This window comes from Morchella sextelata (assembly GCF_020137385.1).
Source record: "Morchella sextelata strain SCLS chromosome Unknown scls_13, whole genome shotgun sequence".
In the NCBI taxonomy this organism is placed as follows: Eukaryota; Fungi; Ascomycota; class Pezizomycetes; order Pezizales; family Morchellaceae; genus Morchella; species Morchella sextelata.
This window is the reverse complement of record NW_025408628.1, coordinates 1,423,490-1,447,994: the sequence shown is the minus strand read 5'-3', so window position 1 is coordinate 1,447,994 and position 24,505 is coordinate 1,423,490. Positions and strand designations below refer to the sequence as shown.

General features: G+C 48.4%; 8 protein-coding genes across 8 annotated transcripts; 6 read left to right on the top strand and 2 right to left on the bottom strand.

The window, feature by feature from the left end:
* Positions 1–1,660: 1,660 nt before the first annotated feature.
* Positions 1,661–3,201, top strand: H6S33_002800 (uncharacterized protein; the record flags this gene model as incomplete). Its single annotated transcript, XM_044834177.1, has 5 exons — positions 1,661–1,731; positions 1,933–2,301; positions 2,559–2,654; positions 2,708–3,062; positions 3,130–3,201. 5 exons carry the CDS (start codon positions 1,661–1,663, stop codon positions 3,199–3,201), a joined length of 963 nt encoding a protein of 320 aa, XP_044692961.1.
* A 1,904-nt stretch (positions 3,202–5,105) lies between these two features.
* Positions 5,106–6,011, bottom strand: H6S33_002799 (uncharacterized protein; the record flags this gene model as incomplete). The annotated part of the gene is made up of 2 exons (XM_044834176.1): positions 5,106–5,871; positions 5,956–6,011. The coding sequence occupies 2 exons, from the start codon at positions 6,009–6,011 to the stop codon at positions 5,106–5,108; spliced, it is 822 nt and encodes a 273-aa protein (XP_044692960.1).
* Positions 6,012–6,698: 687 nt separating this feature from the next.
* Positions 6,699–6,870, top strand: H6S33_002798 (uncharacterized protein; the record flags this gene model as incomplete). The annotated part of the gene is made up of 1 exon (XM_044834174.1): positions 6,699–6,870. A coding segment is annotated over one exon (172 nt), but the record flags the coding sequence as incomplete, so codon positions are not given.
* A 3,800-nt stretch (positions 6,871–10,670) lies between these two features.
* Positions 10,671–12,537, top strand: H6S33_002797 (uncharacterized protein; the record flags this gene model as incomplete). Its single annotated transcript, XM_044834173.1, has 5 exons — positions 10,671–10,866; positions 11,052–11,632; positions 11,686–11,984; positions 12,041–12,277; positions 12,345–12,537. 5 exons carry the CDS (start codon positions 10,671–10,673, stop codon positions 12,535–12,537), a joined length of 1,506 nt encoding a protein of 501 aa, XP_044692958.1.
* Positions 12,538–13,850: 1,313 nt separating this feature from the next.
* H6S33_002796 (uncharacterized protein) lies at positions 13,851–16,279 on the top strand (the record flags this gene model as incomplete). The annotated part of the gene is made up of 4 exons (XM_044834172.1): positions 13,851–14,336; positions 14,403–15,036; positions 15,217–16,114; positions 16,183–16,279. 4 exons carry the CDS (start codon positions 13,851–13,853, stop codon positions 16,277–16,279), a joined length of 2,115 nt encoding a protein of 704 aa, XP_044692957.1.
* Positions 16,280–19,066: 2,787 nt separating this feature from the next.
* H6S33_002795 (uncharacterized protein) lies at positions 19,067–19,572 on the top strand (the record flags this gene model as incomplete). Its single annotated transcript, XM_044834171.1, has 3 exons — positions 19,067–19,127; positions 19,190–19,395; positions 19,456–19,572. The coding sequence occupies 3 exons, from the start codon at positions 19,067–19,069 to the stop codon at positions 19,570–19,572; spliced, it is 384 nt and encodes a 127-aa protein (XP_044692956.1).
* A 2,674-nt stretch (positions 19,573–22,246) lies between these two features.
* On the bottom strand, positions 22,247–23,295 carry H6S33_002794 (uncharacterized protein; the record flags this gene model as incomplete). Its single annotated transcript, XM_044834170.1, has 2 exons — positions 22,247–22,537; positions 22,591–23,295. The coding sequence occupies 2 exons, from the start codon at positions 23,293–23,295 to the stop codon at positions 22,247–22,249; spliced, it is 996 nt and encodes a 331-aa protein (XP_044692955.1).
* Positions 23,296–23,566: 271 nt separating this feature from the next.
* Positions 23,567–23,734, top strand: H6S33_002793 (uncharacterized protein; the record flags this gene model as incomplete). Its single annotated transcript, XM_044834169.1, has 1 exon — positions 23,567–23,734. The coding sequence occupies one exon, from the start codon at positions 23,567–23,569 to the stop codon at positions 23,732–23,734; it is 168 nt and encodes a 55-aa protein (XP_044692954.1).
* Between the last annotated feature and the right edge of the window lie 771 nt (positions 23,735–24,505).

Below are 24,505 nucleotides of genomic sequence, written 5' to 3'. Positions count from 1 at the left end.
AAAGATTCTTTCTTTTTCGTCGGTGAGGAATATTTGTACAGAGGTTTCTGGAAAAGTGTATTTTTTTTCTCTTTTGTTTTATGTAATTCTTTCTAAATGTATTCTTTTTGTCCGGGAAATGGTGTTTTGCAGATTCTGAGGCTTTCCTTGTTTCTCTTCTCTTGTTTTTGCGCTGTATGCAGCAAAGGTTTGGGTGGCTTTGTTTTAGTTCTGTTTAGTTCTTTTCTTCTGCCAGCAGTGGTCTAAGCAGACAGCAACGGGTTGCTGGTGATCGAAGTGCAGATCGGTTGTCTTTGTTACTTAGTTGTTGATTTGTGAATTGATGATGTTAGCAGAAGTAGAGCCTATAGCTAGTGTAGTGAATTTTCGATCATATTACGCATCTACATACTCTAGAGCCGAGATGTAGGTAGAACAGATTCATACCCGAGAGTAGCTACATGTACTTGTGTAGAGCAGGTATATTACCAGCGTAGCTGTAAAGCACTCTAAGAGCTAGTGCTCTAGTGCCTATAGTGGCTTTCCAATCCGCGAAGCCACATGACTGCCTCAAAACACGTAGGTAGGAGAAGACGCCTTCTGGGCACATGCAGGCAATATGAATGATATGATGCTCTACAGCCTTGGGTGCATCGATACGGTCGTTACGGGATGGATTCACGCGAGATATTGCGTAGAGTAGATTGCATGACGCAACGCGCGGAAAATGTCAGGGGTTCTATTTTCGTCCAGTCTTGGTGCAAGTCAACCTGGTTCCCTAGAACCCAAAGACACTGACTGACATAGGTACGGGGGAAAGGAATGGATCAAGGAAGCTGTTGAAAAGGGAACTTGAGAGAGCATACAACTGACAGATACATATTATTCGGGGGAAAGAAAAGAATTTTGGATTCCTACAGCTGTATGTAGAGTAGTACAGGGTAATCCATGGCCGTTCCTGGGGTACAGGCACACAAAACATCAAGCACAAGCACAAGGAGGTTGTGGATATGCGGCTACACGTCCTACTCCGATCCATTTTCACTCATCGCCGAAAATTGATGGGTATGGAGCAATTGGGACCTCATCCCGAGGTCTTGTAGAGCAAGGCAGGGGGTTCCGGAGAACAGGAAGAATGTCACCAGTAGTATGAGCTACTTTACTTGGGCAGGTTGAGCAAGTTGATACTCTAGAGCAGAATACTACTATTTAGAGCAATTACATACCGTTGACCCAATGACACAAGTTCCAGTCTTAAGGCTACCGGTATATACCGTCCATACAGGATTCTAACAAGCAGGTGAGATTTGTTGTAGATCACTTGTCACCTATGAGCAGGGCCATCCGGTGCGGGTCTTATTTTCTGATACCTACCGGTATATGCTTAGGTAGCCCTAAGTTATCTACCTTGTCTTGTCGACCCTTGATTATTTTTTTTCCCCTTCTCTTTTTTTTTTTTTTTTTTTTTTTTGCCTTCAACGCCTAGGACCAGACTACAGGAAGCTAATGGCTAACAGAGGCTCGAATATTACTCGATAGAACGACTTTATAGCACGTTCGCGCTTCTCTCCTCCCCCCCGTCGACAGTTTCTCTCCCTCTATAGCCCCTCCACTTGACGTCTGTGGTGGCCAACCGGATTCTCAATCTTGAAACAAAACCTTTTGGGTGTGAGGAAACGAAATGTCGGTCAATTCGATAAAGCTCCTGTCTGGGAACAGCCACCCTGAGCTCGCAAAGAAGGTTGCAGACAGGTATGTCCAATAGTCCCACTGCTGTGTGAGCGCACCGTGGAAAAAAGTTCCTCCATCGGCGGTGATGGTGGTGGGGAGAGAAAAAAAAATCCACGAGATTGGACGAACTACCAGCCAAGCAGCAGCAGTCTGCTGTGAGCTGGTAACCAAACAATTTGCTTGAGTGTGACACTCACTGACTCTACCTTTGTCTGGCCTAAGGCTCGGGATAGAACTCACAAAGATTCTCGTCCTCCAATATTCCAACCAGGAGACCTCCGTGACAATCGGCGAGTCGGTCCGCGACGAGGATGTGTTCATCCTGCAGTCCACGGCGCCGGGGGACATCAACGACGGGCTGATGGAACTGCTCATCATGATAAACGCGTGCAAGACGGCCAGCGCCCGACGCATCACGGCCGTCATCCCGAATTTCCCGTATGCGCGACAGGACAAGAAGGATAAATCAAGAGCGCCGATTTCAGCAAAGTTGATTGCGAACATGCTGCAGACGGCGGGGTGCAATCATGTCATCACGATGGATTTGCACGCTAGTCAGATCCAGGGCTTTTTTAATGTGCCGGTTGATAAGTGAGCCTCCTCTTTGACTGCCCTTCTTTTCTGTGTTCTAGAAATATTGGGGAGGAGAAATTCCACGGGTTGGCGGTGGTGGGGCAGCGAGGTGTCGGATAAGATAAGACGGCGGGAGTGAAAGCTTGGTATCAGTGTGGGGAATCTGGTGCGGGTGCTGAAGATTCATGGGTGTCTGCCGGATTCCCGGCATGAACTGTGAATGGCTATGTTTTTGTGGTGTATGGTCGCTGACAATGAGGAACCTATCAAAACAGCTTGTACGCCGAACCTTCAATGCTTAGGTACATTTACGAGAACTTCGACTACAAGAGCGCAGTTATCGTCTCCCCTGACGCCGGTGGTGCTAAACGGTTTAATCCCCAGCTAATACTCCTCTCCCGCTCTACTAATATCTATGTTATAGTGCTACTGCTATCGCCGATCGCCTGGATCTCCCCTTCGCTCTCATCCACAAGGAACGATCGCGGCCCAATGAAGTCAGCAGGATGGTTCTTGTCGGCGACGTCTCAGACCGCATCGCGATCTTAGTAGACGACATGGCAGACACTTGTGGAACTCTCGTCAAGGCCGCACAGACACTAAAGGCTAATGGCGCTAAAGAGGTGGTAGCAATTGTCACCCACGGGATCCTCTCTGGCAATGCCATCGAGGCCATCAACAAGAGCGAATTGACAAAGGTGGTGGTCACCAACACAGTCCCACACGCGGAGAAGAAAAAGAGGTGTCCGAGACTTGAGACAATCGACATTGCGCCTACGGTGAGTAGTAATAACCAGATCCCCTTTCGTCCTTCAGTACAGAAACCTGACAAACTTTCCAATCTAGCTCGCGGAGGCTTGCAGGAGAACACACAACGGTGAAAGTGTCTCCTTCCTCTTCAGCAATGCTCCTAGCTGATCTGGTTATATAAAATTGGTTTTTCTTTTGGCTTGTTGGTTTTTCCGTTCCTTTCTTTTTTGGGTTATTTCGGTTTTTCTTTTTATCTTTTTGGAGAGAAAAAAATATACATATATACACCAAGGTCTGTCATTATAGATATGGCAGGACTAGACTGGGCCACTTTGGGTTGGGTTGGGTTATTATTGTACCAGTCTGACACCCACTGTCACGGGGTAAATACTTCTGCCTTTGCGCGTCCCCTTGGATCAAAGTACAAAAAAAATAAACCGTTTCATGGGGATACATATGACCCGCAAAAGTTCAAAAGTCATGGGCATGGAAATTATGCTATGCTGAGATGACTACACACTAATTAACCAACAGTGAGATTGAACGGGGCTTCTAATCGATATCTTCTGGGGAATTCCGCAAAGTCCGGAGAACCCATAAACTGCTGGAAGAAGGAAGCGCTTCTAGACATACAGCCGTGCGGGATTCCCGGAAGCTTAAGTGGAGTGACAAGACAAGAGCAGACATCTTGAGAGGAGAGTTGGACATTACCAACTAACTACTGCATACCCGCATTCTAGAAAAATGCAAGCTCTTAGGCAAATCGGGCCTCTTTGCTGATCGATCAGCCCACGTGAGGGATATAAATAATAAAACACCACTACCCCGCCAAGGCCCCTACTGAGATCATACGACAGCACTCGCACCCGTATCCGGGAATAAGCGCAAATGGCATATCCAGGTTTCCACACGAAACGGATGATCTGACACGATCTGACCGCCCGTGTTGGTCTGTGGGGGCTTCTTTTTTTTCTTTTTTTCTCTTTTTTGTTTACATACTCTATTATTCACTGTGCGACTTCGCTTATATTACCGGGGACGGTGGCGCGGGGTGAGGTGGCCTTATGTATGATATGTGCGGGGAACGGGGGAATTTGGGGCGGTCACGTTTTTGTGATTGCGTATTTTTTTTTTCCATTTACGGGTCATGGGGAAGAATATTTTGGATTATTATTTCTAGGCAACTACGGTTGTTTGTAAGCTCCGAGGCAGCTGATGTGTGTTACTCGCTGCCTGGAGAGACTCGCGGGAATGACTGTAACTATTCCTGGAGAACGAGAGATATAGACACATGACCGTATGCAGCTCAAGGCATAGTGTGGTATATTTTTTATTCGATAAATGTCCTAGAGTTCTGGTGCAAAGGATAAGTAACTTTCTCCGCAAGAATCGGAAACGGGAATAGTGGCATAAGAGGGGGGAGGTTCTCAAAGAGATCAGACAGCAGTTGGTAACAATAGAGTTTCTCAACACAAAAATTCAGAACAGGTCTGTGTGAATATTGTTTTTCATCATTTTGAGACTTCCCCCTTGCGGGAAAGGGGAGGGAAAAGGAGGGTGTAAATAATGAGGAATAGAAGTATCTTACCTAAGATTGAAAGCCTAGTTGTCCTACATTATCGATGATTTTTTTCTAATAGTTAGTCTAGAGTGATGATTTTGGTTAAAAGATTTATTCTAATTTGAGTAGAAGATGAAATCTATTGAGGTGCCGCCTGCGGCAGTTTTTTGTCCCAGATTAAGGAAAACAGAGTTTGGTGATCCGGAGAGTAAAAGAAAATGAATATAGTCGATAGGATATAAAACTAGAAAATGTCCGCTAGGAAAGAAAAAAACTTTAAGTGGGTTAGCAATTTGCATACGTATCTAACCTCAAGTCACGATATAAATGGGGCCGGGGAAGGAGATTTAAAGTCAGACAGCAGTTGGTAACAATAAAGTTTCTCAACACAAAAATTCAGATCAGGTCTGTGTGAATATTGTTCTTCATCATATGAAATCTCTTCCCCAGGGAAAAAGCAAGGGGGAAAAAGATCAAACATACCATTTTGAACTGTGTAGCCCAACTCCGGCTACTGCGGAGTGAAAAAATCGCTGATTTGTCTCTGCCTATCATCGGCTTTTGCACTCCCCACACCTCCGCCGGTCCTCTCAAGGCCCTGCAAATGTGTCTTGATATTCATGCCTTCGACTAGGCACATACAACCTTTCAACCCTTCTTCCATATCACCGGGAAGGATGTCAAGGAGTATGTATCCGGTGTTGCTCCAATGCGGTTTTCTCCCAGAACATTCAACTGCAGTTGAGACATTAGATCTGTGGAAGCGGATAATTATACGCATCCATAGAATTCCAAGGAATATCCCATGTGATGCCACTGCGATTGCATGGTTCTTTGTGTTCACAGCACTGTTATTGAAGTGCACCTCCATCACGGCGGGGATTAGATAGTCGTCGATAAAGCGGTCTGCCCGGGCGGCCATGGATTCATTACTCTCTCGGCTCTGATAACCTGGGCCCCGAATTACTTGGGGCGTAGGACGATGTGAAGACCTGTAAGACGTTCCTTCCCTACTCCCAAAATCTACTTCCCGCAATTCAAACAATTGCGTTACAGTAGCCGCTGAGGGTGAAGGGACATTAACTCCGTCGGTCCGCACGAGCTGAGCATCTAGTATGGCCTGTCCAGTTTTGCGCGCTCGTTGTAAATCCGACGAGAATATGTGTGTGAAGATGAGCCCTGCTCCCCCAGCGGATTTGGGGGTTGTCAAGTGTTCCCCTAGACGAAGAGCCTGGAGGACACCGTGGTTTGTTAAATGAGAATCGGTTACGCCTGCGCTGCTCCAAAGGATTTGTTAGTAACGTTTTCCGAGTCTTTCAATTTTGTAAGAATGACAAGAGTCATAAGGGTAGAAGACTTACTATTTATGAGCTACATTATCGACAGTTTCGCCGTGGCGGATAAGGAGGAGTTTCATGACTTTTCGCCACGCCCCGAAGGAAGAAACAAAAGTGAAAGGAAAAAAAAATTGGTGAAAAGCGGGACAGGAGGGGAACGAGGGAATAAATTATTGCCTTGGACCCTGAAAGAAGTAGCTTGGCAGGGCTAACTACATTTGTGATTACCAATCGGGTTATTTTTGGTCTTGGCCCGAATCACAAACCTGATATGGTATGTAACTGTTAAACGCACTGCTGAACAGACTCAGGCGTCGATTAGATTGATCTGATAAGATTATTCACTTGTTTCATCTGTGGCATCCTGACGCAGCATCAGGGGGACATGTTTTGCTAGCCATCTGCAGGGACCATTTAAGTGGCTGGTGCACCAATCTGACGTCTGCAGACACTCACCCTTTACCTACTACATCTGTAGTACCACGTTGGCCCTTCGAATGCTATCCAGTACTCTACCTAAGAGTTTGAGAGTGCAACAAAAATATTGGTTGAGAGTTCTTCATCGTAAGGAGTACTCAGTGGCATCTGCTGGCAGATGGTACCTGCATGTTTCGCTAGATACCTTTTCCTCGTGTCAGTTTCAGAGTTTCTTTCCCGAATGTAGAAAGCCCGTTTTCCATTCAAGTTGGATAAGTAAAAAATAGATAAATAAGCTCTTGTGTTCTTTGCCCGGTGAAAGATGGTCATTCACAATTCACCGTTCCGAAATGGCTTCCACGTTGATTGCCTTGTTGCTGCTCGCAATCTTTTCGTGCATATCGGCACAAGATATTGCCTGTCCTCCGGGCTCATTTCTCCAGACAGATGTAACAACATTCACAGTCCCTTCTTCTCCAAAATCACTGGAGTCGACCTTGGGAGATTTTTATTCGAATAGCTGCAAGTCCCCACGCCCAGTGATATTGCACTCCCTCCCCTGCATAATCTTATGGCCCCTCTAACATGTTTATCCTTAGGGCAATCTCTCCTTCAAACATCCATAACCTTCGCTCCCGCCTTTCTCTCTAGAACCCTGCACTTCACCTCAGAATCTCTCAATATTACCGAAACTCTTTTACCCTCAACTCCTATGCTGCTTCAATGGCAGCTATCTTCGGGGGCATTCGTGCTTCCTTCGGGGGGTGCAAAATCCAAAGTGCTCTCATATAACCAATCTCTTTCTCTCCTTCCTGTATGTGACAGCGATTCATATACCACTATAACCTGGAGTATTCATGCCTGTATCTCCTCGCCGTTCGAAGGGCAAGACGAGGAAGGGCAAGACGAGGAAGCGCAACCAATAAACTGGTTCAAGCTTCAGCACGACAAAGCTGCCAGAAGTATGTTTGCCACAGTTTCTCATAGCTGGTTCGGCCCCGTTTCGACTAATCAAGAGAACGCTGCATGCCCCACCAACGACTCCAGGGCTCCTGTACTTTCTAAACTGAGTGGTACCATTGGGGCTTTAAAGGAGCTATCACTGGCGCCTGCACCTACTGTTACAGCTGTGGTGTCGAGTTCTGTGTCAGCACCGGTACCGACGACTACATTCAAGACGTCGTATCCTCTAATTCCGCTACCTGTGACGTTGTCATTACCTGCCGAGAATGCCACATGGAGTACGGTTGGGGTGAAGGGTGAGGAGACACCGACCTTTACAAGTTTTATACCGATGGCAACTTATATTCCAGGAAATGGAGCAACAGGAAGAAATAGTGTGGATGCCGTAGTGGTAATGGCAGCCATTATAGGATGGCTATTCGTGTAAAGCGAAGGAGAAAGGGTGTGGCTCTTATGTACTTGTGGGATCTCTTTTGTAAATATTAAGTAGAATAAAAATAATAATTCTTGGGGTGATCATAGAATAAGAGTCTTTGAAAGCTAGAACTCTCGTACTCCCTCCCTCATTGAAGTCATCTGTCATCAGTTGGTGTGGCGATCAGCCCTTGACTTTTTCGACTTGAGGTTTGCACTAGAGCGTAACAAGCTTACAGCTTTATTTATCGGCACATGTCATACATATCAAAAGAATCAAAAGAAATAAGACATCGCATAGTTAATACCTGTATTGCGTATAGTCTGTGGTCCATAATCCCTCAAAATATCAATATACCTTCTGTGGATTGAAATTTTTTTCTTCCCAATTGGGATTACAACTAGCTTGTTGGTCTAATTCAAAACCCATTAATTCGTACCCCCACCCTAAATTGTGACGTCTTTTAGGGTTAACATAGCGGCAGAGCACTAATGTGCATATATGTCGTGATTACTCAACCTTACACAGATATAAATCTGTGCTTCATAGAAAATCACTCGTCCATGTTTTGCCTGATGCCGCAATCCTATTAGGGCGTAGAACCGAAAAATTTGGATATAAGATCCTTTGACTGAGGGCTACCAGCCTGTTAGTATAGCGTACATGTTGTCGCTGGGCGGAAGAAGAGGTCAAGGGTGTGTTACATCAGATCTCCTTTCCAGATCTTCGGGGTGTTTGCAGAATGGGGGCTCGCCCATTCAACATCTTATGCTGAAATTTAAATCTATATTACAGGTCCGGATCTGGAATATACTGAATTCCGCGCTCTTGATAAACCAACTAGCTGACTCGGTGAGACAGACCTTAAAATCGTATTGCTTTTTGGGGTCATGGGATGAGAATTCATGAGACACTCAAAGGCCTTTTGACACAGATATATATCGACAGATGCCTTTGGTTTGATTCTGTTGAATTACTGACTCATTCAGAGCTCCTTCTCTCAAACGAAGCTCGCCCTATCATTGGCCGATAACAGCTGGGACACTAAACACCACCGTATCAATAACATATTGAGATTTGGTCTTTGTCGACATTCTCACCTGCTACGCTATATGATTAAGGCTTTGTTTGATTCGTTGCGTCGTTCCGTTTGTTGTTCCAATTATCGTCATTTACATACCTGTCCTTCGTCGTACTTGTACTCATGCGCCTGGTTTCGAGACAGAGGTCGGCGGAATGACACTGAACCTATCAGCGCTGTGCTGGCCTTAAGGCGGCTTATCTTGCGCGCATACTGCACAGAGGCAGGATCTTGATGCGAGGCACCACACTCCTGAACAAAGCTTGACATATTTAGAGCTCTATCGTTATCGGTGGTATCACGTGAACAATGGAGGGGCAACAGCCTGTTGGGTTCCAGAATGGAAGCACGCGTCCAATACATTTGGCCCGTTTGCGTAAGAGGCTCAACAGGTTCCCAAACCCCCAAAAGTGAAAAAGAAAGATACGGGACCTAGAACCGTAGAGCGGGACGGCATGGGAAATAGTTCGTTGACGTCGGCCCTTCCGTCTTCATCTCTCCTACCCCCACGGCTTGTTTATCATCCATCAATCAATCTCTTTCTCCCTTTCATCATCTCCATCATTCTCTGCTCTTCAGCCATCCGTCAGTCCTTCGTCGGATATTTCCCGTCCAGTTTTCATATCTTTCTGGCTATTTCCCCACAGCCCTTCAGTGTCGTCCAATTACTCTGTCCCACTCGCCGCTATTATCTAAAACCACTGACTGCGAGGTCTTGTCAATTCAACTCAAGAACACGTCCCCACCCCCGCTCGAACCTCTCATCCATTAAAGAGCCCCCAAAATCAGACTCAACCACAAGCAATAACGGAGATTTGCCACAATGCATACTTTCCCTCGCTCCGTTTACAGTATGTCCAATGTAAGCTCTTGCTTTTCCTTTCTCCGAAGACGCTTGTTTTTATTTGTTTCTTTTTCATGTTCCTACAAGGTTATGAGCCTTCAAATCCTGCTCATGTGACGCATATTGCTGGTTCCTCATTTCTCCGCTGTATGTGTCTTTCTTTTGTATCCCCGCAGCTCTGTCCAGCCAGGATGCTTCGAGATTTGCGGTCCAAGCTTCCCGAGATTCGGCGATTTCGGCAAACAGCTCATGCCTTGCTCACCCCCGTGCCCCTCCGAATGCATCTACCCCCCGGACTTTGGACCACGCGAGCAAAGGGAAATTTCTTCATTGTCTCAAAAGAAGAGAAGAAAAAAGCTCAGTAAAAAATCCACAAAAAGAAATGCACTGGCAGGGTCACCGATTTTACCAACTGTGTACCTTTATGCCGCCATTTCCGTTCCTGAACACTCTCCTTGATTCGAAAGAGCTTGACAGTCACACGGGAAGTCAATTATCAGTGCGTGGTGATCAGTCGTCCCTGCGTCGACAGCCCACGCGGCGCTGTCTTTAAGATAGAATGAAGAGCTCACGATACTTTCTCCCACCGCGGCGTTCAAATGACCGTCTGACCGGCTGCTGCACCTATCATCCCAACCAAATTCGCACTCCTCCGCAATAAACCAAACCAGGGTTAGTTTTCTAAGGGCGAGCCTTCGGTACCCACTCTTTCTACAAAGTCAGTTTGGGCCGTTACTACTGGTCACCCCACAACTCGAGCGATACCCCCCGTCTCTCGCGCCAAACCATCCCTACCTGCCTCACCCACCACCCCACTCCCCTTTATCCGGCCCTTCCATAGCTCTTCTGGTAATCCAACTAAGACAACGGGAAGATCTGCCTACGCAAAACCAGCAACCCTTCGAGCTACTTTTCATTAACACTACCTCCCCAACCCTTCCTGACCTCAATTTGTCTGGAGCTTTAAAATCTCTCTTTTATTTCTCTTCATCTGTTCAACTGTTTCTTTAAGCCTCAAGATGTCGCAGCCTGTTGTTTGCGTTCACATGAATTACCTGGCAGATGCCCAGGGAGAAGATGGAGAGGAGTTTCAACAAGTGGAGTGCATGATAGCCACTAACTTTCCCGACAATGATTTGCAGGTGGAAGATTCGCATATTTGTGTAGTAATGGTGGGGCTTCCGGCGAGGGGAAAGAGCTTGATTGCACAAAAGAGTAAGTTGGACCATCTATGATTTCTGGCTACTCTACACTTCTTTTGAACTTCCTCTGGTATTGAGCATTTGTCTGTTGGATTCCGCTGGTTTGGAAATCAAGCAAGATCTCTTTCTAGAACGATTAATTGCCAATTGAGCACCGAAATTAGCTTTGGTGTTGGTTTGCTAATGCTACAATCACAGTTGTCCGCTACCTCAAGTGGCTTTCAGTGAATGCCAAGTCCTTCAATGTTGGATCCTACCGTCGTGCGGATACCCCAAGACCAACAGCCGAATTTTTCGATACCAGCAATCCCGAGGGCGAGCGGCTCCGTCGTGCAGCTGCTGAAGCTGCAGTTACTGACATGCTCCGTTGGTTTGAGCATGAGGGCGGCCATGTTGGCATTCTTGATGCTACCAATTCTACCAAAACTAGGAGGGAATGGATCAAGGAGCGCTGTGAGGCTAAGGGATATGATGTTCTTTTCGTTGAGAGCAAGTGCGATGATGAGGACTTGATCATGAGCAACATTCTTGAAGTTAAGACAACATCACCAGACTACGTCGGTCAGGACCCTGAATTGGCTGCTAGGGATTTTAGGGAGCGCATCAGGAACTATGAGAAAGTTTACGAGACAGTCGACGAGCCCGACTCCACCTATGTAAAACTCATCAACGTTGGATCTCAGGTTATCATCAACCAAGTGTCTAATTACCTCCAAACGAGGATTATTTACTTCACCATGAATCTTCACATTACTCCGAGAAGCATCTGGTTGTCCAGGGTAAGCATCTACTATTACTCGTCTTCTATACTCAACGCTAACCTGTTTTGTAGCATGGCGAATCCGAATTCAATGTGCAGGGGAAAATCGGTGGTGATGCTAGTCTTTCTCCCCGCGGATTGGCGTATGCCGATGCGCTCCCAGAATTGGTCAAGCATTCTATCGGAGATAAGAATGTGACTCTGTGGACCTCCACAATGAGGAGGACTATTCAGACCGCCAGGCATCTCGCATATCCCAAGAAGCAGTGGAAAGCTCTGGATGAGCTTGACGCTGGTGTCTGTGATGGCCTCACATACGAAGAGATTGAGAGCAAATACCCGGAGGACTTCCGTGCTCGTGATGACGACAAGTAAAGCTTCCGGAGTTCTAGATTCTAGTGGTTTCATGCTAATGTAATATTTCTAGGTACAACTACCGCTACCAGGGTGGTGAATCTTACCGCGATGTCGTTATCCGTCTTGAGCCCATTATCATGGAAATGGAGCGTGGGGAAAACATCATGGTCGTTACTCACCAGGCTATCTTGCGTTGTATTTACGCATACTTCATGAATATCCCACAGGACCAGTCTCCTTGGATGGAAATTCCGCTGCACACAGTAATTAAGCTTACTCCAAGGGCCTACGGCACACAGGAAGAGAGGTAACAGCGCCAAACCATCTTCTAGACACCATTCAAAGACCGTATACTTACCAATTTGTGAGTTTAGATTCAAGGCGAATATTCCAGCTGTTTCGACATTTCGTGCCAAGTACACATCCGCCAACATGGGCGGCGAGGAAGGCTTGGTCGACGAGGCAAAAGTCCTGTCCCCAGCTCCTACTGGCGCTTGTGTCAATGGAGTGGTTCACCCGGATGAGGTCGAATCAACGCCTCACCACACAGCTACCACCCCAGCCTAGCTTTGCGCGAGCAGGAGCCAACCCTTTTTGAAGGAAATAGAAAAGGAAGGACGGACCGACTAGAAAAATTCGATGCGGCATGTACTCTACTCATCTCTTATCTCTTTTTTTCCTTTCATTTTTTCATTTTACTTCAATTTTTTACGGCAAAGGGTGTGGTTTTGGTACTCTGGTTGTCCTTCTGAAACAGATTAAGATCATAGCTCTTCTTTCGATATGATTATGAGTTTAGGGGGGGGAGGCTGTGTGCGTGTGTGCCTTTGTCGGATTGAAAGCGGGGCTGGTAACGAAATCACTTGGGCGTTTACTCGGATGGGTTGGGGGGCGTCTATCGCAAAACTCAAACTACTTGTAGCACTTTTCAATACTTTTTTTTTCTCTCATTTTCAATACTTTTTTCTTCATCTTTTTCTTCTTCTTACTCGCTTTGGTTTGAGATATCATTTCTGCCGGCTTACTTGGCTCTCTTTTTTTTTTTTTTTTTCTCCTCTTTTTTTTCTTAGTTTGTATGGGGCTGAGAGGGGGTTTCTCAGTTCTTCATGGGTTCATGGGTAACTTCTTAGTGCCATGGGTTTTTCTCTTTTACACGATTGTCTTTGTCGTCAGTCAGTCAGTCAGGCTTTTACATTCCAGCCTGGACCAGACGGTGGCCGCATCTATGCTGCATTTATACAGATAGTTAGAGATCTGAACAATAGTAAAAAAGATCTTGCTGCTAATAATCTTGCCCACCGGGTCGCCTATTCTATTGAGGCGTGAGGGAAGGTAGCGTATGATGGATAAGCTGAATAGAGGCTAGCTGTGATTCGCCCACTGCAACATAACCTTATGTCTAGAATGAAGGCTGTGGTCCTAAGTTTTAGCTGCCGTCAAAGTCCGCTGAGCGCTTGCTACATATAACCCTGATCTCTTCCTGTCAAACGAGCTCTTGTGAAGGTTGAGTGGTTATATACCTTCAGTCTCCAACGGAGGTAGTGCGAGTGAGAATCCATGACCGCCTCGCTGGCTTGGCTCGCTTGCTAGCGTGCTCGCTTTAGTTTGCCCTCGGTAGCTATTGGCTTGGCGGGTCACATGCAGGCGTGTCATCTCTTACCCCGGATTTTCTCGTGATAGAGTAGATAGAGATAAATTACTCCACAGCAACACAACCATCTATTTAACACCTGCACCCTTAATACCCCACAGACATCACTCATTCACGGCTCTCTCTGCTCGCTGCTCACTATTACCCACCACTAACAGCTCTACAGCAGACAGCTAGTTAGCTATACACACACACCCACACACCCACAACACCCCCGGCGCGCACCACCATGGCCGCCCAATCGAAGCTCCTCCCGCCCCTCCCCTCCGACCGCTCCCTCGGCAAGCTGCTCTCGTACGCAACCTCCGTCTACTCCAAGCACCGCACCAACATCTCGCGCGCCGTCTACCTCACGCTCTTCATCGCGCTCATCAACCGCATCCGCGCCGCCATCAGTGAGCAGAAGGCCGCCGTCGCCCCACCCCCACCCGATGCCGCCGGGGGCAAGCGCAAGAAGGTAGAGCTCAATAAGGAGTTCTTTCAGAATCTCTTCAGGCTGCTGAGGATTGTGATTCCCGGTGTGAGGAGTAAGGAGATGAGGTTGTTGGTGAGCCATACGGTGTTTTTGGTGGTCAGGACGCTGGTGAGTCTGTATGTGGCGGAGCTGGATGGTAGGTTGGTGAGTGCGCTGGTGAGGGGGAAGGGGAAGGACTTTTTGATGGGGATTGTGTGGTGGATGGTGGTGGCGGTGCCGGCGACGTTTACGAACTCGATGGTATGTTTCTCTGTCCGCCCGGGGGTGCGGGTGTGTGCAGTGTGCTGACGGGGTTGCCGGGGATAGCTATCGTATCACCAGAGTAAGCTGGCGCTGCAGTACCGGAAGCGTTTAACGACGCACATCCACGAGAAGTATCTCTCGGACATGACCTTCTACACGCTCGGCAATCTCGACGACCGTATCAAGAACGCCGACCAGCTCATCACCGTCGATGTCGCAAAGTTCTCAAACTCGCTCGCCGAGCTCTACTCCAACCTGGCAAAGCCCGTGTTGGACATGGTCATCTACAACTACCAGCTGTCGCGCAACGTCGGTGGCGAAGGGCTCTTTGCAATGGCGCTGCTGGTCCAGGTCTCGGCGAATGTGATGCGCGTGCTGACGCCGCCGTTTGGCAAGTTTGTAGCGGATGAGGCACGCTTGGAGGGAGAGTTTCGGTTTAGCCATAGCAGGCTGATCGAGAACGCGGAGGAGGTCGCGCTGTATGCGGGCCATGAGAGCGAGAAGACGACGCTGGATAAGGGATACTTCACACTCATCAAGCATGTCAACCATATCCTTAGGAGGCGCCTGTATCATGGCATGATGGAGGACTTTGTGATAAAGTACTTCTGGGGTGCCCTCGGGCTGTGTCTGTGCTCGGTGCCCGTGTTTTTTAAGATCCCCGGGGCAGGCACGTCGCTGGGTGATCGGACGGAGAGTATGCTTCCTGCACCTTGATTCTCCCCGGAGTCGGTGTCTCTGCGCAGACAGTGCCATCTCCAGTTCTTAGTACCCCAAGTGGTGCTGCCCCACTCGGGCTACCGAGAATTGGAGCTGGCCCTGCCTGTCCCTCAAGACCCCCGATACCACTGCAGGCATACAATACTAACACCCACAGGCTTTGTGACGAATCGCCGCCTCCTCCTCAGCTCCTCCGACGCCTTTGGCCGCGTCATGTTCTCCTACAAGGAGATCACCGAGCTGGCGGGCTACACCTCCCGCGTCTCCACCCTGCTCAACGTCATGTCCGACATTCACGCCGGCCACTTCGAGAAGAACCTCGTCAGCTCCGCCTCCACCGCCGAAAACGCCGAGGTCCTCCGTGGCCGCGGAGAGGTCATCCAGGGCTCCTCCATCGAGTTCACAAACGTCCCCATCGTCTCGCCCAACGGCGACGTGCTCATAAAGTCCCTCACCTTCACAGTCCACCCCGACGAACACCTCCTAATTGTCGGACCCAATGGGTGCGGGAAGTCCTCCCTCTTCCGCATCATGGGCGGCCTATGGCCCGTGTATGGTGGTGTGGTCACGAAGCCACCAAGCGAGGACATATTCTACATCCCGCAGCGGCCGTACCTGTCCCGCGGGACGCTGCGGCAGCAGATCATCTACCCAGACAGCCACGCAGAGCAACTCCGCCGCGGCGTGAGCGACGAGGAGCTGTTTGCCATCCTGGAGATTGTGGAGATTGAGAGCCTGGTTGAGAAGGAGGGAGGGTGGGGCGCGGAGAAGGAGTGGCGCGAGGTATGGAGTGGCGGGATTCAGCAGCGGGTTGCCATGGCGAGGCTGTTTTATCATGCGCCGCGGTATGCGATCTTGGATGAGTGTACGAGTAGCCAGGACCTCGACACGGAGAGGATCATGTATGAGACGGCGAAGCAGCTAGGGATTACGTTAATTACGGTGAGCCATAGGAGGAGTCTGTGGAAATATCATACGAATATTTTGCAGTTTGATGGGGTGGGCGGGTATGTGTTTACGAAGCTGGATGCGGAGAAGAGGTTGAAGTTGGAGGAGTAAGTTTGTTCCTGCCCTTGTTTAGTGATGAGTTGGCAAAGTGGTGCTGATGTGGGTGTGTGTGTAGTGAAAAGGAAGAGATTGAGCTGCAGCTCCGCGCCGTACCGGATATTGAGAGGAGGATTGAAGAGCTGGAGGCCGTCATGGCCGAGAGGAGGTCGTAATTTTAGTTATTGGGCTGTTTCTTTATATAGGAATCATTAAGGGCTTTGGGACTTACTTTTGTTTTGAGGGATGGGATTAGGGTGTATATTCGGTATTGGCTCTTTTTGTGCTGCTTTTTGTGTTTGGGGTTTGTGATCGTTTTTACTTGGGGTGGGACTGTAGCGGGGCGGGGGGGGGGGGGGGGGGTGAATTAGGGAAGTACCAGGAAGGGAGGTAGGCAGATAGGCTTTGCATAGATAGCATTGCGTTGCATTGGGGAGACATTAAATAGCTACATGCATACACGAATAGAGGGTTTTGTGTATTGTGTTTCCAAACTATTGGATGAGAGAAGAGACGATAATGGTATTGAGAGGACTACGAGAGTTTCTAGCTTTATACGACATGATTGAGGACAGGTTGTTACGCCACCTATTCCTCACCATAAGTCCACAGTTGTGGTATACGTAGCTGACATTCACGACAGTACGCAGTATGAAGACCGCTGTTGTCATGAAGCTATGGATCGATCAATCAAGTCCTAAGCACTGGCCACAGGTTCCGGCTTGGTGCAGCATGACGGCGGAAACATTTATTATCATTTATCATCCGATCAAACAGTCTTTGTTTTATCCTGGTGTATTTTGGGCTTGGTGTCAATGATTGAAACATTGTTCTTGTACCTTGGCAGGATTCATTTGGTGCTAGCATTACTTGAGCATCTCCTACTAACGGTTCCAATTTCGGCCCTCGGGTCATGGTCCATGTAGGCGCTCTCTCTGCCTCTGGGCCGGGAAAGAAATATGTGGACCAAACTTCAACAGCCCGATCCATCCATCAAGTCTTCTGAGTATGTTTTCTACTTGTCTTTCTGTCTGTATTGTGCAACTCTCCACACGGTAGGTGTTCTTGATAGTCTTTCTCATGAAAAGACTCTGCTTCTCGTTTCCTTGTATGTTCATCACTCAATACAATACTTTATTTGCCTTGTTTTCTGCAGCCACAGATACCCAGGTCCCTGCTCCCATCCTTGAACCAGTTTCCTATTGGGCGCCTGTTGAAACGTACCGGAGCGGAAAAACAATAATCCGTCAGCCACCATCAACGAACCGCAACCACGGGAATGGACCTGTTACCTGGGATCTCGACGCTTCCCAGAAACCCGGTAATGAAGGCGGGAGGCAGCTCATCACCTAGGTCTCAGATATCTGTAACCTGGGATTTGTTCGATGAATGGAGCCGGTGATGGGTGTCAAGGTTCATGGGACTAAAAATATGAGACACCGCCACAATTGCACGAGCCACAGATGGGTCCCGAGACACTGGGGCATGCGTTCATTCGCAAAACTGCCGCTGGGGTTCGTTCCAGTGACGATTGATTACCTACCGCGTGCTAGCTGTATGTACACCGCATCTTGCATCCTTCTTCTGCTTTTCTGGTTTCCCACTTGTCTTTTTTTTTCCCTTTCCCCTTCCCCCAAACCCCACGCTCTCTCGAATCAGAGACGACCACGAAAACGTCCACTACCGACCGGCGCTGGCTTGCATACTACTGCTTGTTTATTCGTTCCTTTGTGGTCCGGGAAGACCGTTACATACCTCTTTTTTTTTCTTTCCTTCGTCTGCCTGCATCTACTTTGTTCCCCCACCTTTTTGCACTTTCTAGAGTAGTAGTCTTTGCCTTTTAATTTTTTACCCTTCCTTCCCTTGCTGCATACGTGACGTGGGAACCTGCGGGAGCGCCGGTTTGCTTGGAGATATTATTTTTTTCTGGAGACAGCATAGAACAAGGTAGCGGCGCATATCCATCCGGTGTTCATCGAGTGTTTGGAATCATAGACTTAGGTACGGCCATGAATCTCGCGTCCTGCTCTTTTTTTTCGCACCTGCCTGCCTGTTTTTTTTAAGAAGCTGTGATTTAATAGCAGAGCTGATCAAGAGCGCGGTTCGTTAGCTACAGTAGTTACTTGGTTAGCTTGTTTTAGCATTAGTACATGTAGTAGTAAAGTAATAGTTAGTAGCACGCCCAGACCTCGATAACCCACCCCCAGGAAAGGAGCTAGCTAGGTCGACGTCCATCTCCTTGGTCGTGGCACCCCCGGCCTCATCATCAGCATCACCGCATACATACATAACCTCACGATCTTCGGCTGCTCGATCAATTGCCTCTCTCTCTGCCAACGCATTCTGCCTTCGACCCCGCCGCCTCCTCCCCCCCCCCCAATCCACCCCTCTACTGCATATCGAAAGCTCTCTGGCCTGACTTGACCCCCCCCTCGGGTTTGCGCACTGCTCGAGGAAGGAAGGAGGAGAGGCACACCCCGCATTGTGTGTCGGTGTTTATGCTGTGTTGTCGTGTTCTGTTTGGTCCGGCAGCAAATAATAATCATCGTTGAGCTTTTTGGGCTCGAGAGAGAGAGAAAATCTAGAGCTGGGTGTTGTAGTGTGTGCGTGTTGTGTGTTTGTGGGTGTGGGAGGAAATAGTAATTTTTTTTTCTTGTGTGTAGAGCAGAAGTGAAGGAGGGGAGTTTGGGAAGAAAAGCTGAAGCAGCTCTTGAGTGAAGGGGAAAAGAGAAGACCTCAGTTCGGTATTTATAGAGGACTGGTTTTCCCGCTGAGATTGAAGTTAGTTCTCTAGCTACACTACTCCCTACTCTACTTCGATATACTTGCCTAGCCTACATTGCCTAGCGTGCCTCCTCTTTAAGCACTACCACTGCATACTCCACCAGTCCATCTTCACGATCGAAGACTATCTACTGCCACTACTGCACGACCACTACTCTACTCTTAATACCTAATCACAAATGGCTGCAAGACTCATCAAAGAAGACCACCTTCTCCGCAAAGACCGTCTCAAGCGCGCTGGTCCGCTCCCCGTCCCGTCTTGGTCGTATTCTAAACTCACTAACCTTTTTTTGTTCTATTAGAGGATGCCCGCCAGACACTCACGGCAGAGTTCCACAGTCTGGGAGCATCGGTGGATATTGAGCTGCGGGACCGCATCACGAATATCCACTCCAATGCGTCAGCGCTCGAGAATCAGAGCAAGACGTTGAGAAATAGGACTAGTGCGTTGGGGAAGACTACCAGGCAATGGGGAGGGTTGGCAGATGGGGCGAGGACGAAGTTAAAGGTTTGTTACCTCTCTATCTCTTCTTGGTTGTGAGTAAGTGCTGATAGGATGTGAATATAGGAGATTGGTGATATACAGAACTGGGCGGAGATGATTGAGCATGATCTGTTGCTGATTGAGGAGACACTGAGAATTGTGCATGAGGATGATCTGTCGGATGATAGTCAGATGCAGTAGTTGTCTTTGTGCTGTTCTTAGCTGTTCTGTATTGTTCTATGCTGTTGTGTTTGCTTTTGCTGATTGTGCTGTTCTGTTTGTGTATTCTTTCGGGTGGTTTATTCCAGTACTTGCTGTTTTTTTTCCTTTTGATTTGCCGTTTTTCTGTTTTATTCCTTATTCCCTATCTCACTACTTCCTCATCTCTAATTTTGCAACGACACGACACGAAACATATTGTATTGTACATGTCACGAACTTCCCGCCTGTTTGTCTTATCCACCATAGTCCGTTCAAAAAGAATGTTTGTTTGCCCCCACCATCATCATCAGATGACGTTGTAAACTTCCCCATCTGGAGCCTGCTACCATTGGTTCGCTTGTCTGACTTGTCTTGTCTTGCCTATGTAGTCCCTGCGTAAGAGATGTGAGTGCGTTGTTTGTGCATGGTGCTGGTCTGTGCGGCCCATGCCATAGTGTTTCACTAGTGGTTCCTTTTTCTTTTTTTGTTTTGGTAGATGGCAGATGGTATGCGGACTCCCGAGGTAGGTCGGGAAGAGGAAGGGATGGGGGATCTGTGGCGGTAGAGATGATAGCTGCATGCGTGATTGGGTAGTGTCAAGTGAAAGGCGATGAAGTGAGGAACTGGTGGGGGTGGGGTGGGTGGGGTAATGGGGTAGGTACGGAGTTAGGGGGGACGGGATTTGGGGATATGGCTTCGTGGCTAGAAAAAAATGAAAATAGTCATTGGCTGTTTTGTTTCTATAAATCCTCATCACTTTGCTGGACTGGGCTGGGCTATCGGTTAGGTGAGAAGTTACTTAGAGTATGGAATAGGGCTTTTACGCGCGAGGGCGAGGGGGGAGGTTAGGGTGAGTGAGTTAAACAACCTGCGTAGCTAATATGGTATATGCATGATGCATCTACACTATATTCAAACACGCTCATGCAAACCAAACTAATCAAAAGACATGATGTCTCAACTACTATTAAGCACAGTAAGTACAAATTATAAACTACCATCTCCCACCAAACCTCGAGAGTGATATATCATGACTGCATCTCATCTCTCACGGATTAAGACTTCTATATATTCGAAAACGAGCAACCACTGCGCCCTCCCTCCCCAGTTACAATCAAGATTGGAAAACTCCGCGTGTTTTAACCAGACCCAGATCCTACCCCACTCTAACTCATAACCCTGGTCTCATGCCTCCATCCCATCACATCCACACTGCAGGTAGCCGCACAGGGATCTATCTGCACCAGCTATTGACCGGGTAGATGCCATCAATATTATGTATATCCATAGATGTATGCGGACCTGACTGGCTATAGTGGTGCTGGGTGTAGTGGTGTAAGTGGGGGTGTCGAGTGACTCTGTGTGATGGGATGCGTTCTTTCATAAGCTGTCACTCGGTTGGTGGTGGTGGTGGGCTGGATTGGAATTTTTTGTGGGTCGGGGTTTATATTTACCAGAATGTACAGATCTCAATCTTGTACTGTTATGCACTTAAAGCTTGATTAGCGAGTTCTTGTTCTGTGAATATAGGTGTAGAGGACACAAAAAATGAGTCATCCATCAGCTTGTTTTTTCTCTCTATGAACTATAGAGGTAGAAGAAGATAGACATTCAATCCCCCCTCTTCTAGACGACTAACTTCATATCACCCTCCTCCTGACAACCCGCCACCGCTCCAACTCTCGCACGATACCGCAGCCAGAATGTTGATTCCAGTATGAACGTTTATTTGCTCCCCTTATCACACTACGAGCAGTGCCAATCCTTTTGGACAGGACCCGGCTCTTTCAATCCGCATATTCATTCAACCCCGCAGCGCCACCAAGACAAGCGGCAGTTCTACCCTAAAGAGCCGGTATAAACAATGTCTTAGAACATGTCTTAGTAGGCGCAACATCGAGTGACGGGGTGTGATTTGTTCATGCATCATCACTCGGGTGTTGCTGTGGTAAGCGTGACTTCCAGGGTTGGAGTGATGCCGCTAGTATGGGGAGTAGAGAATAGAGTATTGGGAAATTATAAGGCAGCCAATTAGGAGCGCTCTTGGCTCTTGCTACCATGTAGTGTTGCTAGTTTAGCACCGAGCAGGCCATACTCGAAACCGCTCGCCCCCTTTCCCCATTCCATGCATCCCACATACCCACATACCCACCTCCCGATCCTCTGGAGTAACTACTAGCAGAGAGGAGATCAGATCCACACGCTCCTCTAGCCATTTTACTTTTAGAAACCAGCTTTATGTTCAAGAAAGGAATCATTTATAAAACCGTGCTCCCAAACCCAGGTGTAAGACAACAGGAAATACTTGGGCTCACAACAGAAGACGACCTACCGAAGAGTAGATGTACAGATCCGGATCTACATCTACAACACTAGATGCGATGCATACAGACCGCTGACTATCCCCCCCCCCCCCCCCAAATCCCAACCCCGACAAAAGAACAGAAGCCGATAAAGAATGCAATAAGAACAGAAGAGGAAAGAGGTAGAGAGGAGGTGCAAGACGAGATGAAAGAAGAAGAGTATAGAGAAGAGAGAGGGAAGTTGAAAGCAACACCTAAAACCTAAACCTAAGCCCATCACAGAACAGAAAAGAAACACAAATATCTCCCCCCATAGTTTATGAAACGAACCGACGTTGAAAGAAGGAGGGGAAAAAAAGACAGCCACCGGTCTAAAAATTCAAAATTTTTTTAACGGCCTCCCTGCCCTTCTTTCCCGGCTGCGTGCCCGTCGTGCCCGCATTCACCGTGACTGCCGCCTCCATATTATTCTTTTTGCGGGTAAAACTTGGCTCGGGCCTGCTGGGCTTTGGTGGCCACTGATCGTCGCGCTTCCAGCCTTCAACGAGTGCACCGCAGAGATGCCTCAAATTGATGGGAATGGGGGGCTGTGCGCCGCCTAGGCAGACCTTTGTGTAGATCTGGTCGTAGGATGCTGGGCCAATGAGGGCGTGGAGCGGGTTCTATCTGCTTGTTAGTCGGGGTTTAGCTAGCGGGGTACGAATTGGGGTGGTACGTCTTTAAAACGACTCTCGCAGACTCGTACTTCACCATCCTCAGTGGCCTCAGTCCACGCATCGCGACGGTGGGTCCAGAGCTTTAGCCCAAAATTCCACTCCATATCCGCCTCCAGTGCCTGGCGATGGTGCTCTTTGATCTTGTCGGGGGTAGGGACATCGTCAGGGCTCTCCCACATGTACTCATCTTCCTTCTTATCCGTGGACCTCATGTCGATCTCGAAGTCGCTATCGTCTTCGCGGGGGACCCAGACACCCTCGCGCTGCTGCTGATTCTTCTTCTTGGGTTTACGTTTCTTATCGACAGGCGGTGGAGTGGTCGCACGACGGTAGCTGCTGCTGCGGCCGACACCCCCGAGGGTGGCACCCCCGCCATTAGCACCAGCAGGACGAGAGTAGTGACGGGGGTCGTCGTCATCGTCATCATCATCGTCGTCGTCGTCCATATCCATATCCATGTCCGAGTCGTCGTCCTCGTCAGTGACCTCCTGTGCAGAGAGCCCGCTTGGTCGCCAGGCGCCCAGACTCCCCTCTCGTCGACCGACATCGAGAAGCTTTGTCTTCTTGGGAGGGAGGCTGTATTCCCAGCCGACAGCGACGTCGTCAAGAATGGCCTTTGCGGATTGGAGAGCCTGGTTGCGTTGTTCCTTGCTGAGCATTTCGCCTGTGGAGCCGCTCCCGAGGCGACGCCGAGTTGTAGGCATGGCAGGCATCTCGTCGCTCGAGAAGCAGGAGCGTGGGAGAAACGTGGTGGTGGATTTTGGGGGGGCCGTTGTGAAAGATGTTGTAGCGGACAGAGCCGTTGGGCTAGGCTTGGTTTTGTTTGGGGTTGGGACGTTGATACAAAAAAAGAGAAAAAAGAAAAAAACGAAGCTAGCTGGTCTAATGATCTAGTGACGAGCTGTGATGGATACTGAGAGAGAAACACACGAGAGGGATCCGGAGATGATGATGATGATGATGATGATGATGAAGATGAAGATGAAGATGATGAAGAAGAAGAAGAAGAAGAAGAAGAAGAAGAAGAAAAAGAAGAAGAAGAAGTGGGGTGCTCGGGAGAAGAAGGAAGAGAAAGCAGTGAACAGGAGGAGTGAAAGAGAGGAAGAGAGGATTACGATCGATAGAGAGCTCTCTCTATATTAATCTGAAACGTGGTTTTCCCATGCCGCTGCCAATGCAAGAGCGGATTTACCCCACATTTCAGCCGCCTGCGCTTTTTACACACTTGTATCATTTTTCTTTTCTTTTCGCTGCTCACATCGCACCTTTTCTTTGGCTGCTCACCTCACCTCACCTCTCACCACCACCCCTCTTCCCTCCCAGCCAGCCCCCCGACCCAGCAATGGGTTCTCGTGAGATGGCGGATCTTGTTCTTTTTCTCCCGCAATGCTTCTGCTGCCCAGCCACCCACCCCCCCCCCCCCTCTCTCCAATCCTGCGCCCCGGGTATGCATCGATTGATACCCGCTCCCGAAAGAAAAGAAAAGAAAAGAAACCTGTAAAAATAATTCCCCAAGCATCCTTCCTGGTCGGTGGGGTCATGCCTCGGTCTTGACTGTGGCAAAACTCCATCTAATGACGTTTCAATTCTCCGACGTCCCCGAGATGCAGTCGACAATTCTCGCTTGACGTCGTCGCAATCCAGGGCCCGCACCGGCTAATAAATTGGTCTGTGCACGTGATAGCGGATAAGGCTGAACCCTGTGGCGAGAGGGAAAAAAAAAGCTTAAGTGCTTTTAGCGCGCCTGCCAATATAAAAACGGAAGTTTACAGAGTTTATCTTCACCTCCATAATAACTTTTTGGCAATTGAGGAGGTTTCTCTGATCAGGTAAAGTGGGCAATTCAAAAACAGGGATGGGCTGCCGGGTGGATTAAGTGCAGTGCGAGCCAGTTGAAGTTGAACCTGAGCTCAT